The sequence below is a fragment of the Anoplophora glabripennis genome, unplaced genomic scaffold (genome assembly GCF_000390285.2).
Source record: "Anoplophora glabripennis isolate ALB-LARVAE unplaced genomic scaffold, Agla_2.0 scaffold432, whole genome shotgun sequence".
Lineage (NCBI taxonomy): Eukaryota > Metazoa > Arthropoda > Insecta > Coleoptera > Cerambycidae > Anoplophora > Anoplophora glabripennis.
In genome coordinates this window covers 295,940-312,554 of record NW_019416822.1, presented here as the reverse complement: position 1 = coordinate 312,554, position 16,615 = coordinate 295,940, and the positions used below count along the sequence as shown (strand labels likewise).

Here is a 16,615-nt window from a genome sequence, read left to right as displayed (position 1 = left end):
TTTGAGTAAAAGCTATGTTATTCGAAGTTATAGCTACCAATGTTTTCCATTTATCGATAGAAATATTGAACCGTTTTCAGCATAAGCGCACATTCTATCATAAATACAGGCTGCGGCAACAGTGCGTCGAAGTACGATATCTCCTTTATTATAGAAGATACCAAAAAAGTTATTTACAAAAATTGTAGCCAACTTAAAACTGCAAATTTTAAAATTATTTTCGTATATACAGGATGTTACGTATTACCAGGGTGAACCAAACATACTATTTATTAAATGGGACACCCTTTGTATTATTTCAAATTTAGATTATTTAATTAATCCTTAATAAAAATGAAAGAACATAAAGCGTATTTTCTGTTTTTAAAATAAAATACAGGGTGATTTTTTTTAAAATTATGGGCTCCAGTTTTGGCTCGCCCTATATTCAACTGTTGCAATAATACAGAAATAGCACTTTCTCGTAAAACTGTACCAATATCACAAAGTTATGCCTGCAAAAAATTATTGTTAAGTTGTTCTGTCTAAGGTAGACAGGACGCTAAAATGGGAATGATTCTCGTATACAATTGACCATAACTTTTGAAATACCCTGTATAACATAATTAAACCCTATATTGGGTGAGACGAGCTTAATCTAAATTTGAAATAATATACAGGGTGTCCCATTTAAAAAATAGTATGTTTGGTTCACCCTGGTAATACGTAACACCCTGTATATACAAAAATAATTTTAAAATGTGCAGTTTTAAGTTGACTATAATTTTTGTATATAACTTTGTTTGTTATCTTCTATAATAAAGGTGATATCGTACTTTGATGCACTAATGCCGCACCCTGTATATCATTACGTTTACGTTGTAACTGATTAGTGATTATTTACGCAGGATGATTCATTAATATTTTGAACAAATTCATAATTTTCGGAATTTCGGGTGTTGAAATCAAAACAAAATCACATTTTGTAAAATATATATCAAGGTGCTTTACGTAAAGTGATAAAGCAGACACCAGAAACTTTGTGGCAATAATAAAATAAATAAACAGCAGTAATCTATATTATGCTAGTAAGAGGCAATACGCGCTGAAGTAGCAAAATTAGGCTAAATCTGTAGTCAAGCCGTGTGCCGCTCTATGCTCACGATACGCAATGCTACTGACTGCCATAAAAACATGTGCCGTACACTCGACCAAGCAAAGCGTCAAACTCACTCACACGCACAAATGGCAATGAAATGCACGGCTAACGTCCCTCAGCAAAAAACTTGGATTGTTCACCGCCACGCCAGCTAGGCAGGCGGGCATTACGGTGCCGCTAGATACGTATCGAATAAATTGATCGATGCGAAGCTTCACATCAAAGGCAGACATGTACATGATATGTTACAAAATGTTAAAATGTGAAGTAGTTGATGCTTCGTCACCAGTAGTAAAAACAACATCTTTAGTGATAAAACTTAATATAGGCAACAATTTGCTTAATGTGTATATGTATAAAGCGGAGATACCGGAAGTCACTATTTGTTACTTTAGTGTCATTCGAAAAAAAATGACCATTTTCCAGTTATTTCCTTTTTTTATAGTCATTAGCAAGAGCTACAGTAACCCTAAAATAATGTACTCATTTCGCAAAAAAGTTAATAGACTTTTTGGAAATATGATTTTACAAGAAAAAAAGATCTTTGCAGAACGAATAGTTTTAGTTACTTCACGTTCATTGAAGTGACTGGTAATGGTGATCTAAGTTAAAAAAATAAATAAATATGATTTTCACAGGCAAAAAAAAGAAAACTTTATAACAATGACTTGGTAGTGTTATTGATGTAGCATTTTTGGCGGTTTTTTAAATTGTTTTATAATTTTGAGTGGTGGAAATATACACAGGGTGGTATCTTTTAGCGCTTTATGGTGTTCGAGCTATAAGGCGACTCTTAATTTTCAACAATATTGATATAACCCTACATTTTTCTTTCTAGTTTAATCATCGTATAACAGTTTAAATATGATTAAGCCCCGTTTTTGAAATATTGTAAAAATATATATAAATAAATTCATTTACATACCAATGATGAAAACACCTCACGTAACGTATCAAAAGTTAGCTTGGTGGAGAATTTTATTATTATTATTATTTTAATGTACTTGTTTGAGAACACAAGACAATTTCTTAAAACTTTTTTCTTTAGCATTCTACCAAAAAAAAAGACAAAAAAAGCAAAAAAGGTACATTAATATCAAATAGCACCTTCGCTGAAAACTTCTTGCTTTACGAAGTGGCATATAAATTCTGCGATACATACATTCAAATATACAGGGTGTTTCAGTTAAAATAAAGAAATACAGTGGTGTCATACAATACTAAACTTTTTTCTAATTGGTTCTGTTTTCTAATTTGTTCTAATTGTTTACTGAGCATTTACAGATTGTTGCCTTAGCCTTTAATTACTAATTGTAAATTTATTAATAAAGACAGAAAATCATTAATTAGACGTGATGACGTATAAAAAGACGTGTCATTTTAAAAGTCGGAGTGCATTATGCAGTGGTAAAGAAACAAAGTTTATTCCTCTTTCCTGGCCTGTGTTTACAAGGTCACTACATTGTTTCCATTAACTATAAAAACGAGATTTTCTATATTTAATATTTACTAAGCTGCGGACTGTGTGTTAGGAAAGTTACAAATAAATAGTTGTTTAAATTATTATTTTAAGCATTTTTGTGGGTTAGTGTACTAATCTATAGTTAAAGCGGATTCGAAATAAACTGAGAAGTTAAAAAATATGGTGAGCGAATTTTTGAAATCAGACGTTACCAAACAAAAATGAAAATTGTGAAATAATCGATCGAGGTGTATTATTTTATTAAACTTTTCAAAATAAAATTGCAGGAATCAAGTGTTGATAGTTTTGTAATACCGCCGACCAACGATCAATTACGGATAATAAGGGACGAAATTAACGAAGATGAAGATAGATCTCCGCATGTCGAAAATTTATTATACACGTGGATAAACTGCCAGCCTCATTTTCCTAAGAAATATGGTAAGCATGCCACTTTATTATATAAAAAATTAATGGTGCAACATTTTGTCATACATATTTCGATTTTCGCATTTTGAATACATATTAATATCAATGTTTTAATATGTAAAATTGTTGCGTTATCAACGGAATGCTTCGCTTTATACTGGACGATATGAAATCACCATTTTCCTCAATACACTCCCCGTAACAGATTTTCCTGGTAACAGAATTGATATAAGCTTAAAATCAGACTGAGCAAAAAAGGTGACATTTTTTAACATAGGTAGGTACTACGGAATTAGTGCAAGTTTTGTATCCGCTCCTATTATGCCAACATATACAAGGATGTCCCGCATAAGAACCGACACGTGTATGTAGAGATGTCCAAAATATTGTAATTTAACCAAACTTACCTATATACAAAGATGCACCCCTGAGGAGTTATTAGCCCCCAAAATGGGGCAGTAAATTTCAAAAGAAATTAATATCTCTGCAACACTTTACCGTAGAAGAACCAAATTTGGTACATGATTTAGGTTTATTACTGGTCTTCTTTGACTATGATTTAAAGTTAAAAATTGTACCGAACTATGTTTTCATTGACCGAATTGGAAAATAGTAATTTAATTCACAGCAGAATTTAATTTAATTTTTTTTACTCTTGTTAAAATTTAAAAAACTTTATGGTTTTCAAGAAAACCCTTATTAACTGACACAAGATCTAGTGTTCATTAGAAAATAACACCACCACACAAAAAAAAAGTTGTCTGAAATGTATATGCGACATACGACATATGATTTCCGATGTATTTTCGCCCGCTGAACACGAATCCGGATGAAAATGAAAATTTTCCTTTTTCAGAAGATTCTTCAGCGTTTTGCTGAAAATTGAAGGGTGATGGAGCAATTCTGACTCCGGATTCGTGTTCAACGAGCGAAAATACATCGGAAATCATATGTCGCATGTACATTTCAGACAACTTTTTTTGTGTGGTGGTGTAATCAAAAAGTCAGTACTTAGTAGGCTTTATCTTTCAAATTTGACAATTGGCCAAATAAATTTTACTTCACTTCTTTCCTAATTCTACAAAAAGAAAACAAGTACCTAGGTAGTTTTTAAATAAGCGAATATTGTATTAAGTAACAAATATAAATGAATAATAATTGATATTTTTTCAACAATTGTTGAAATAAAATAATTTTATTACTGACAAGTTTGAAAGATAAATTCATTGCCATTTTCGATTATTTTCTAAAATCTAGTTTCAGTTAATATGGTTTTTCTTGAAAACCATAAAGTTTTTTAAAATTTAACAATAGTAAAAACTATGCTGAAACTATACTAAACTACGACTGATATATTTGAAACAAAAATTCGATATGTTCTATTTTTTTTTGTAAATGAGTGGGTTGTTAGCAAAAACATAAAGAAAGCCAGAATGCACGCATAATTTTGTCTTAAGTCTACAAGTTTTGAGACTACGATAACATTTTAACCTAAATAGGTCCTACATAGCCCTAAAGTTAATATTTTGAATTGAATTAAGAATGTAAATGAAAGTTGAAATACTGAGGAGTATTATGAAACAGCGTGACATATTTTCACATTAGCTCTGAGAAGCGATTTTATAAGAAAAAATTTTAATTTGCTATTGTAAATCATTAGTAGGTATAGCATATGCAATATGCTGCAACATTATAGATTTATTAAGTACAAAAATTTAAGAATATAGGTATTTAAAATATAAATTATAATTTGTCTTTAGAACTATAAAATATTTGAAGCGCTTTAAAATTATCCAGAATGAGTACCTATGAGTATGTATTTACAATGAATACGTTGACAAACAAATTACTTCAACATTGTACCGGGATCAAATCTGATAGATGAGTCCCGAGCACTTTTTTCGAGAAAATAGCAATGGCGCAAACTGCATCCCTCTATTTGTTACCATTTTCGTGCTACAGGGCGTTTCTCGACTTTTGGCTAAACCGACTGGTGCCCTTTTCTCGTTTCCCTTTCAGGATATCTTAAAACGGTTTGAAAATTTGAGATACCTTTAATGGCATAAAAATAAATGTGATATTTTTAGTTTTTGTGATATGACCATAACTTGTGTTTTTTTATAAGGAACACACATTTTATTTCAAAAACGGAAAGAGGGCTAAAAATGCATTCCAAAAGTATATACTTTACCTATTAGTTTTTGTGTTGTGTAGATTTGCGGAATATAAAATTTTCGAAATACCAACGATATTTAAGTTTTCTGTCTGAGAAGGCTTTAAAAACAAACAAGTTTGAAGTTTAACATTATTAGAAGTATGTTAACATAAGTCAAAAATAGTTCTTTACTCAAATGAAGACAAATTCAACTCCTTAGACAAGATACAAAACGCACAATTTGAAAAATCCCGTTACTTTTTAATCAAACCTCGTATATTAGGTAGCTTTGTGTTTTTTAAGCTTCTGGGTTAATCACTATTGTAGAGGAAAACTTTTTGAAAACATTTTGCTATGATTCTAGAAAGGTAATCTACAACGCATGAAGTGAGATGAATGATTTGGTCCATATTACGCCTTGACTAGGCATGATGACAGTAACCAAGAATCACTAAAATTATGTATTTATCTAACGAAATAAGATTCATGGATTTTAAAAAACGTATTTATTTTTATATTATGAGCGAGATTGATAATATTTTTGATAAAATAAAACTACAAAATACAGCAAACCGCCTTGACAGGTTGAACATCAATCAGAGCGAATTACGTCACATCATCAGAAAATAATGTTTGAAGATTTTAAAATTTAATTTTCATAATACTGAAAATGATAATGATGTAATGTAAAAATCGACTAAATTAAATGTTCAAATTGTGCACTGTTGGCTGCCTGACAGTAGCCAAGACGATTAATAAATTCTCTTTGGACATTATCAATAACTTCAGGAGGTATACGATGTATCTCGTGACTAATTCTTGCTTTTAAATTTTCTAAATTAACCGGTCTAGTAACGTATACTTTGCTTTTTAAGTATCCCCTGAAGAAATAATCTAGGGGTATCAAATCAGGCGATCTGGCTGGCCACTCAATCGGCCCCCTTCTCCCTATCTAACGATTCGGGAACAGCTCATCTAAATCAGCAGGGACAGGTGTTGCATAATGGGGAGGTGCACCATTTAGTCGATTTTTACATAATCATTATCATTTTCAGTATTGTGAAAATTAAATTTTAAAATCTTCAAACATTATTTTCTAGAAATTTTTGTTATGTAACACCATAATTTTTCATGATCTGTGTATGTAGAATGACACGCTCTTTCAAATGGCATGGTTAAAATTGGGGGTTGCTATTTAAAAAAATTGTCGATGACGTCATATTTCGAACAACGATGACGTCACAAATATGGGTCGTATGTCAATAAGTGCCTTTTTTAAAAACAAAATCGACGTGCCAGGTGATTTTTTCGAAAACGTCTCAATTTAAAAAATAATGAATTTATTCATTACTTTTCGAAAGCACTGTATTTTTCTTCGTATTTAATTATGTATCTTTTCAAGAGTTGATTTTAGGCGAAAATGGAAGAGGAATAAATGTTTGTAATTAAATTTTTTACAAAACATGACTAGTTACAAGTCGAATGAATCATGATTATTATGGTAAAAATCGAAAAAATAGCAAGAAGGGGTCAAAAACAATACTTCTTAGGGAATTTTTTTTGGGGTATTTAAATTTGGTATAGGACCTTTATACTTGGCTCAAGAAAACTTCATATCATGTAGAATCATCACACCAAATTTCATCAAAATCGGTTCGATAGATTTTGCATAATAATTTTGCAATCCAGATTTTGGAAAAAAATTGCAAATTTTCAAAATTTTGCACAGCAAAAACCAAAGCCCTTAGATACTTGAAAATTTAATCACATATAGAAGGGCTCTCAAGCTTTCAAACTTTTTTTTGAAAAATTCGAATCCGTCAATTAGGAGAGCTCTGGCGCTTGTTTAAACATTGGTCGAATTTTTGTACTTATAAACAATTAGAATAACTTTGTGAATATTCAATCAAATCAAATTTTTTAAAGCAGGTTGTAAAAGTTCTTGGAAAGACACTTCTTTTTAAAAAAATCCAGATCGATTGGTCAATTAGTTAGTAGTTATAACCGATCAAAGTTAACCGTAAATACTTCACTAGATATAATATGAAGCTTCATATTATATCTAGTGTCTCTTATATGTACAGGGTGGGCAAATAAGCGAGGTAAGCGGCTGTATCTCAGAAACTAATGATCGTAGAGAGCTACGGTAAAAAATTTTATAGGTAAAGTGGGCAAGGGAAAATGCTGGAAATTATTTTCAAGTTTCCAAGATGGCCGCCAGTGGGCGTTTCCACCATCTTGAATTACATAAAGTTACGTTTCTCGCGATTTTCCCCAATGAATGTAACAAAAAAGTATTTGCGTTTTAATGTTAACTTAAAGTCGAACATTTTTTGTAAAAACAATTTTTCTCTATCTTTCGAAATAAAGTGGTGGGGGGTATTTGAATGTTGTTTTAAATAAATGCCTGTAACTTCGAAACGGCTTAATGGATTTGGATAAATTTGGTATCATTGAAAAGAGCATTTCTTGGGCTTTTAGGTTTCTCGTAATCATGACAGTTGCGACCTACACGGCCGCCGATAGAGGGCGTTATTCGATATTATAACCAAAATATTGGATTTTCTCAAAAAATTTAAATGCGATGATATGACTTTTTTTAGACTAGAAAATAGACAAATGACCAACCAATAAGCCTGCGCAAACCGCATCTTAATATCTTTTTCCTAACTCAAATTATTAAAAAAAAATACTAAACCAGGAAAATTCATATATCCCCATTTAAAAATGCATCGGTTGCTTTCGATAAGAAGGCAAGTAGTAGGCCATGGAAATAAAAGACAAACTCCTCTCTAAAATATTCACAAGAAATGTCAGTTTATTTAGTGCTGTGATTTTAAGTCGCACGTTTTCGTATTTATAAGCGATTTTCCTTTTAAATAAAGTTGTGGTCCTGAAAAGGACCGATTTTGAAAAAAGATTAATGCCTTCTGTGTTCAAATTGCCTTCCGTCATATTCCACACATTGTTCCAGTCTTTCTTGAGTCGACAGAACCGCAGCCTCGATTTCTACCGCTGATAGTTGACGAATTGAGTTTCGAATTCTGTTTTCCATATCCATTCGTGTTGTTGGTGGAGTTTGAAAAACAATGTCTTTTAAGCGTCCCCACAAGTAAAAATCAAGACATGTCAAGTCCGGAGATCTTGCCGGCCAAGGAAATAGGCTTCCCCTTCCTATCCAGCGTTCTCGAAAGGTCCCGTTAATATGGTTTCGGACATTAATTGAATAATGTGCCGGACAACCATCTAATTGCAGAAACATAGTTCTCCTAGTTTCGAGTGGCACATCTTCCAACAAAATTGGCAAGTCGTTGATCAAAAACTCTAAGAAGCGGTTACCAGTTAAAGCTTGATCAAAAAAATAAGGTCCAATAATTCTGTCCCCAATGATACCGCACCACACATTTAGGCTCCAGCGTCCCTGGTGCTGCACTTCTCTTAACCAATGCGGATTTTCAGCGGACCAATAATGCATATTATGACGGTTTACTCTACCATCACTACTAAAGGTAGCCTCGTCGGTCCAGAGAATTTCCGTTAAGAAATTTCTGTTTTCCTCAAGCATGCCTAGCATCCATTGACAATAATTTAATCTATTATCGAAATCTTGTTCATTTAGCGCCTGGTGCAAAACTATGTGGTAAGGATGTAATCTAAAAGTAAAAAACAACATATGCGTAAAAATAATATAATCAGAATAACACTGAATTGTGTATTTGAGAGTATGTGCTAAGATACTTGGAATAAGATAAAATTATTTACCTATAATCTTTCAAAATATTTCTAACAGTTGTTCGTGCTATTCCCAAGTCTAGAGACAATGTTCTAGTTCCTACATGTCTATCAAATTCTATGTAAGCCAAGACATTGATAATGTTTTCTTCGGTCCTTCCATTGCGACGCCTGCGACGTTTAGGACGACGAAAACTTCCAGTATCGCGTAATCGCTGTACCAAGCGCGGAAACATTCTTCTCCCGTAATGACGGCGATCTGGATACCGTGCCGCGTACTGTCTTGCAGCTATAGCTGCATTTTGAAAACACTCGAAATAAATCGCAATCATGTCAACGGCTTCATTATTTGTGAGAGGCATTTTGATTAAAAAGTACTCAAATTATACGCAATCAACAATATTAGGCTGCGTGTGACAAAAGTTTGACGTTACTTGGCAATATTTTTGTTAGGCGATTGTCGTGTCCATGGCCTACTACTTGCCTTCTTATCGAAAGCAACCGATGCATTTTTAAATGGGGATATATGAATTTTCCTGGTTTAGTATTTTTTTTAATAATTTGAGTTAGGAAAAAGATATTAAGATGCGGTTTGCGCAGGCTTATTGGTTGGTCATTTGTCTATTTTCTAGTCTAAAAAAAGTCATATCATCGCATTTAAATTTTTTGAGAAAATCCAATATTTTGGTTATAATATCGAATAACGCCCTCTATCGGCGGCCGTGTAGGTCGCAACTGTCATGATTACGAGAAACCTAAAAGCCCAAGAAATGCTCTTTTCAATGATACCAAATTTATCCAAATCCATTAAGCCGTTTCGAAGTTACAGGCATTTATTTCAAACAACATTCAAATACCCCCCACCACTTTATTTCGAAAGATAGAGAAAAATTGTTTTTACAAAAAATGTTCGACTTTAAGTTAACATTAAAACGCAAATACTTTTTTGTTACATTCATTGGGGAAAATCGTGAGAAACGTAACTTTATGTAATTCAATATGGTGGAAACGCCCACTGGCGGCCATCTTGGAAACTTGAAAATAATTTCCAGCATTTTCCCTTGCCCACTTTACCTATAAAATTGTTTACCGTAGCTCTCTACGATCACTAGTTTCTGAGATACAGCCGCTTACCTCGCTTATTTGCCCACCCTGTACATTATGCCTAAATACTATTTTATCATACAGGTATTTTGGTGTTTTTGTCAATATAATGTTATGATATAAGGAACAGCTATGTAATAAACTTCTATCTTCCATAGATAACCAGTTAATTTCCTTCAATTTGTGTGACACTGACTGATGCTTAGGTAAACCAAATATGAGCCTAAAGCAACTTTTTTGCACTCGTTGAATACGATTCCCAGTAGCTACCGTAATACAAGAATTGTAAATTATGTAAATTAAGTGGTAATGTAATAGGTACTTACGTTTAAACTTCCTGTGGAAGTATATTGTATAACCAATAGGTTATTATAACTTTGTGAGGTTACTTAAAACGTCTTAGTAAAGTCGTCTCTTTAAACACTTACCTCCCATTTACGTAAATTTTAAGTAATTTAGGTCATAAGTAAATGAGACCAAATAAAGACAGAAATTACGTAATCCTAACATTCCCTTATTACAAACATTACAAAAGTTCCAAAACGAATTTGGACAACCCGAAACATTTTAACCACTTTTATTCCGTCACACCAATAATTCATTTGAAAATCTCACTTGACCCCGATTCTTAGTAAAAAAAATCGCTTGTGACTGTTCAAGCACAAATGTAAAAGGACCGCTGTGCTCCCTTTTTTATCATAAAATTCATTTCAGATAAAAGAATAATACGCACTTTTTTAAGAAGCAGCAAATATGACATGGAAAGGACGAAGGCAAAATTGGAGTGCAATTTTACTGTCAGAAATTTATACCCAGATATATTCTCAGGAAGATCTACAAACGCTGCTGATGTCGTACAAGCTTTGGATACAGTGTAAGGTGTTATTTATGTAAAGTGTTTTTGCACTCCGTGGACTAAAAATGCTGTTTCGATTGTTCAGTTCGGGGAGTAAAGCGTCACTTTTAGCCCCAGGGGCTAATTTATTTGCAGTACTCTCTGCTCTAACAAAAATAACTGCATTAGAACTGAAAAAAAATTGACAATTTTCGCTATTTCAGACCACAGAGTGCAAAAATAAAAAATAAGTGCCTATTGATCCCTTGCTACATATTATACATACTGTACTATTAATAATTTACGATTATTTTTTGTAGCATCATTGTGTTCCTGCCAAAATTCACAGAAAATGGCAACAAAGTTAGTATTTACAAATTAAAAGATACGGATCCATCTCGTTATGATGTGTATGCGGTAACCAAATTGTTTTTCATGATGTGTGAGTATTTATTTTTCCCTCATATATTCCGAAAAAAAATTAAAATTATTAATGTATAAACTCATTTTTGAAATACTTAGCTTTGTCAATCGTATTTGTTTAAAAAATGCCAAATGTACAAAAGCAATTTTGTAATTTTCTACATCTGCTAAAATTGACATAAGAAAAATATTATTAATCGAACAAATACAGCACCATCTATTGGTTGCTCATATTCGCCACTACAATTCGTTTTAAATATTTTTTAACCTAATACCTAATACATTTTTAACTCAACGGAATCTAAACCTAAATATTGTTTTGAATAGTTTATTATAAAAAATCTAAATAAACTAGATTTTGCAATAAAATCTTGAAACCATTTAAATTTATTTGTTTTACTATTAATGAATGGTTAAAAAAGTATTTAAATATTATATACAGGCTGTTACAAATTCGCTTCTCACTACAGGGATCTCGGAAACGGTAAGAGGTACGAAGTAGCTTAAATGGGGGCAAAGTTGCGTAATCAGGCTAACATGATTAGTTTTCGAAATATTTGAAAAAAAAATAAAATTTTGGAAATCCGTTTTTGTTTCATTTCAGCCTTGTTTGAGGTGATATTGATAAAAGAAGAACACTTTCTCATTGCCACTTTTTGCCCTCTATCGAATGGCATAACCAATTTTTATATGTAACGTTTCGTCTCTCCAGGACCATCATCAACTTCATTACTTTAAATACGACCCTAGAAATTTTATGACATATTTTGCAAGCCTTCATGATCCCCAATACGGTACTGGCTCAGCCCGAACCAGATTCAGACGTTTTGTCTTGAAAAATTCATCTTCAGTGTATTCGTTCCAAATTTATTGAATTTTTTTATTTAGATTTCTTTGTTTATTGAATTATCGTACACTGTAAGTGGCGTTAGACCTTGTGAAATCCATCTAGTTATTTAAACTATTACCACCTCGCGTTACAATAAAACATTTATTATTATTAACTATTACTATCACTTGGTGATACATAACTCAATAAGTTGTTGCGTCAAAATTAAAACATTATTACAATTTTAATTTTATTATGACAAATTAATTCTTAAAAATGCATATGAACAACCAAAACGTCAAGTGAATATTATTCTTTAAAAAATTTCAATAAATATTCAAAAACATTTTCGTTTTGGCAAATGTTGAAAATTACGATCAGCGTAATATTATGTTAGCCTTAATTTTTTAGAGGCATAATGTTGGTCCCCTGATTACGTAACTTTGCCCCCATTTAAGCTACTTCGTACCTCTTACCGTTTTCGAGATCCCTGTAATCAGAAGCGAATTTGTAACAGCCTGTACCGGGCGCCCCAAAAATAACGCAGGATTTGAATTGTGCGCCATTTTCATTTCGAAAAGTTAGCACCAAACACGTTGCGGTTAGACAAAATGGAGCGCTATACGATGGATGAGCGAGTAAAGATTGTGAAAATTCGTTGTAAGTGCGGAGAGTGTGTAGCTGAGACTGTGCAAATACGTAGAATTTTCGGTAGAAGGAATGCCTCGAATGAAACAACTAGTTTCCAAATTTGAATAAACAGGTTCGGTTGCAGACAATTAAAAAACAGGTCGGCCTCGTACTGGCCGTTGAGCCGAAAATATTGCAACGGTGGATACAATATAGAAAAAAAAAACTTTTCTGATGTTTTCTAGATCTTAAGAAAACGTCTATTTTAGCATCTAAAAAATATATCAAATTTGACGTTTGAAAGAAAATCATAAAACCGTCTATAAGTGCACCATTTGGCATTATTTTTAAGCAAAAATGATTGATCAAAAATGTTCTCGAATGCTTACTTTATTGGTAATATTATATATATATATACCTCTATATATTCCTTTTTATTAACTTTTAGATGACTTAACTCTAACCAGCCAATATCCAAATGCTGGGGAGATAGCCATATTTGACGGATCAGGATTGAGTCCTAATCACTTTGTGACGTTTCTGACGATAATAAAAATCGTAACCCCAATTTTGAGGCGAGCGTACGGTACACGTCTGAAAGAGATACATATCCTGAATGCACCGCCACTGCTAGAAAAAATTTTGAGTGTTATCAAACCAATTCTACATCATAAAGTCAAAAATGCCGTAAGTAAATAATTATTAATCTTTATCAAACCGAATTTACAAAAACTCACTGATAACCATGTCTTACATGGAGAAAAATATACACGGTGGTACTCTATTATTTTTAACTAATGATAATGTGGGATACAACTACTCTGCGAACTATAGCCCCGTTCAACATTGAATTACCCCCGCAATAATTAGTAAACACATGATTATTTAGCAACTCGGAGGTCACACAGGAATACATGCCTGCATCTACTGCTGTGTATTTTATTTTTCCAAAATCATACTGCTTATTCGCTGACTGAAAATTACAAAGCTTTTACACTTTTTTTAATTTTATAGTATTCAGCATTACTCTTTATTATATTGGATCCAAATCTAATTACCTATCTCAAAAAGCCTTATTTATCCATTCTGAAATGAAATTATCGGGATAATTATCCACTAATTCCGTTAATAGCAGCATATATGTTTATATTTATACCGAGATTATTTGTAATTCATTTCGTTTCTTGGAAACGACTATGGGCATGATGTTATTAAATTGCTGTCATGCATAAAACATGGCATAAAGCAGTCTTCTCCGTACTTTTTATATTATGTTATGTCATTCATCAATTTACTGCAAAATCTCACAAATCTTTTATCTTTGTAAAATATCACGGTCTTAATAACATAAGCAGAGTTACAATGGATTGAACCCTAAGACTTATAGAATGGGCCAAATTGAAGTACATATCCCAGGTGTTTCAGGATGTTTCAAATTTCAAAAAAAAAACTTATTCTTTCATGTGTCCTGCATATACTGAGAACTGAAATATGAATAAACATGTTTGATTGGTCATTATCACCGAGGAATAATAATTATAAAAGAAAATGAAATCACATTATTTAAATTTCCACAGTTTTTCGGGTTATGCTGTGCTCTATGTACCTGCTTTTATTGTCTTGGGCTAGGATTTGTGGGGGGGCAAGGCAACTCTATTAAACGCCTAAGACTGGCCTGATATTAATTTTAGTTCTTGTTGTTGGTTCTAACTGAGATTTAGTCGTTGCAAAGGTTTTGCAGAGTCATCTCTGAAGACGAAAAACAAAAAATTTGGAAGCATCGCACATGACCAGTGGTCTGAGGAGTATGTCTGCTTCTAATCGCCTTTGAACCAACAAAAACTGAAGTCAATACAAAGACCGGTCAAAGCCTGGCTTGAAAACAAGGGCAGGTCAAAGATTTCTGGCTAAGGCTAAGGAAGTGCATTGTAAGTTGTAACTGGCGGCGACCAGGTGCATAGGCCATAGCATAACAAACCAAAATAAAATAGAACTTTAAATAACAGCATAGGCCGTGAAATTCTTGAAACTACAACTAAAATCAGATCAGTCATTTGGGCAAAGTAAATTTAGAAATTTATTATTTATGCTACTGTGTCCCACATAAAGGAAAAATGAACAAATTGCCTGTTAAAATTTTAGCAAAGAGGAAGATTGTATGGTAAGACAGCTGATAAATATCCAACACATTTTAAACAAATAAAAGAATTTCAACACCGCTTCCTTCCTCTTTTTAAAACCCAAAACATTCTTTTATAATTTGCCTGTTCGGGAAATATAGTAAACCATGTGAGAATAATGAATTTGCCTAACCGCAATACCCACATTGACCCAATTTATTTAATTTCAGTTTAACGTCCACAGTAGCAGTAGAACCCTTTGTGATTACTTCGGTAAAGAAATATTACCCTCCAATTATGGCGGAAAGTGTAAATCTCTAGAAGAATTAATGAAAGTTCATTGGAAAATATTAAATAATAACGAAGAGTGGTTTCTTGAGCAGGAGAATATGAAAATAACCAAGACGATACCAAAGAAAATTGATAACAACTTATATTTTAAAGAATCTGACATTCAAGGAAGTTTTAGGACTCTACAGATAGATTAAAATTGTTCTAGTCTTAATTATAATGGATATCATACAGGGTGTCGCAGTATTTTGTCAACAATTTTCTACAGACCAAAAATAAAAAAACAATTCATATAAACATCATCAATGCTTCATTTCTGGGTGAGGGTGATTCCTCTTGATGTGCCCTATAAAAAATATTTTAATAACCTACAAATGTCATTTTGTAATAAGCATAAATGAGGAATAATGCCCTAAGGCACTATGAATGTCTACAATGCCCTATGCCCTAGGGCAAATACGTAATACCAATGAAACAAATCAATTCAAAAATAGTATCAACTAGGGTTCAAATATTTTTATATTCAACCAAGAAAAATGAAAAAGATCCATCAAAATTTTAATCAATTATGCATGTTTAATGCATTCCATTGAACCATTTTTTATTAAATGTGCTTAAATCCATCAGATTTGGATATCGGAGATTGATGGAAATGATGTAAATGGTAAAAGTTTAAATAATACATTAAAAGATATTTGAAATGGAACTTATTTTAATTTAAATAATCTAGCAGTAGCAAAACTAGTTTCATCACTTCAGAAAGTGATGAAAAATACTGACAACCATTTTAAAAATCATTTTATACCAAGAAAGAAAAATTTAAGTATATACAGGGTGTCCCGAAATTAATACAACAAAATTTGGTCACAGATTCTTAAGACAAATTTAGGGCCCGTATTTTTTATTTTTGCCAAGAGGGGACCTCTTTCGGAGTTACAACCCCCTGAAATCCGCTCCTAAGAATAGTCTCTTTTTTATATCTCAGGACCCTGTTGTACGAGAATTGCTTTTGGTACACAGAGGCTTTACGACATGTGTAATCTGATAGTGCTATGCTTTTTGGCGGGAAATCCCCTTAAGACAATTGTTCATGGATCCTCGTCTTTGCCAAAAAAAATTTAGTCGCATTTTTAAATTTCTTAAAAATTATTAGTCCACTAGACAGTAATTAAAATTAGAAACTTTTTTGTCCTTTGATACTTTTTTCGTAAAGTTTTTCAGAAAAATGTCAAAATGTGATCAAATGCATACCGTGATTCGCCATTTTTCTCAAATATTGCATTTTACGAAAAAATATCAAGAGATAAAAAAGTTTCTAACTGCAATGGTTTTCTAGGGAACTAATAATTTTTAAGAAATTCAAATATGTGATGTATATTTTTTTGGTTCCAAAAAAGTGTCTTAAGGGGGTTCCCCGCCAAAAAGTGTAGCACTATCAATTCCACATGTCATAAAACCCCTGTGTAC

General features: G+C 32.4%; 1 protein-coding gene across 1 annotated transcript; it reads left to right on the top strand.

Moving 5' to 3' along the window:
- Positions 1 to 2,665: 2,665 nt before the first annotated feature.
- On the top strand, positions 2,666 to 15,976 carry LOC108908636 (alpha-tocopherol transfer protein-like). Its single transcript, XM_018712733.2, has 6 exons — positions 2,666 to 2,783; positions 2,888 to 3,041; positions 10,735 to 10,894; positions 11,176 to 11,297; positions 13,186 to 13,424; positions 15,088 to 15,976. The coding sequence occupies exons 1-6, from the start codon at positions 2,781 to 2,783 to the stop codon at positions 15,343 to 15,345; spliced, it is 936 nt and encodes a 311-aa protein (XP_018568249.1). The 5' UTR covers positions 2,666 to 2,780; the 3' UTR covers positions 15,346 to 15,976.
- Positions 15,977 to 16,615: the final 639 nt, after the last annotated feature.

Excerpts from the sequence above, each read along its gene's own strand:
- LOC108908636 (XM_018712733.2), top strand. Across the intron at positions 3,042-10,734 it reads TCATTTTCCTAAGAAATATG|ATAAAAGAATAATACGCACT; the intron begins GTAAGCATGCCA and ends AATTCATTTCAG. Across the intron at positions 10,895-11,175 it reads GTACAAGCTTTGGATACAGT|CATCATTGTGTTCCTGCCAA; the intron begins GTAAGGTGTTAT and ends TATTTTTTGTAG.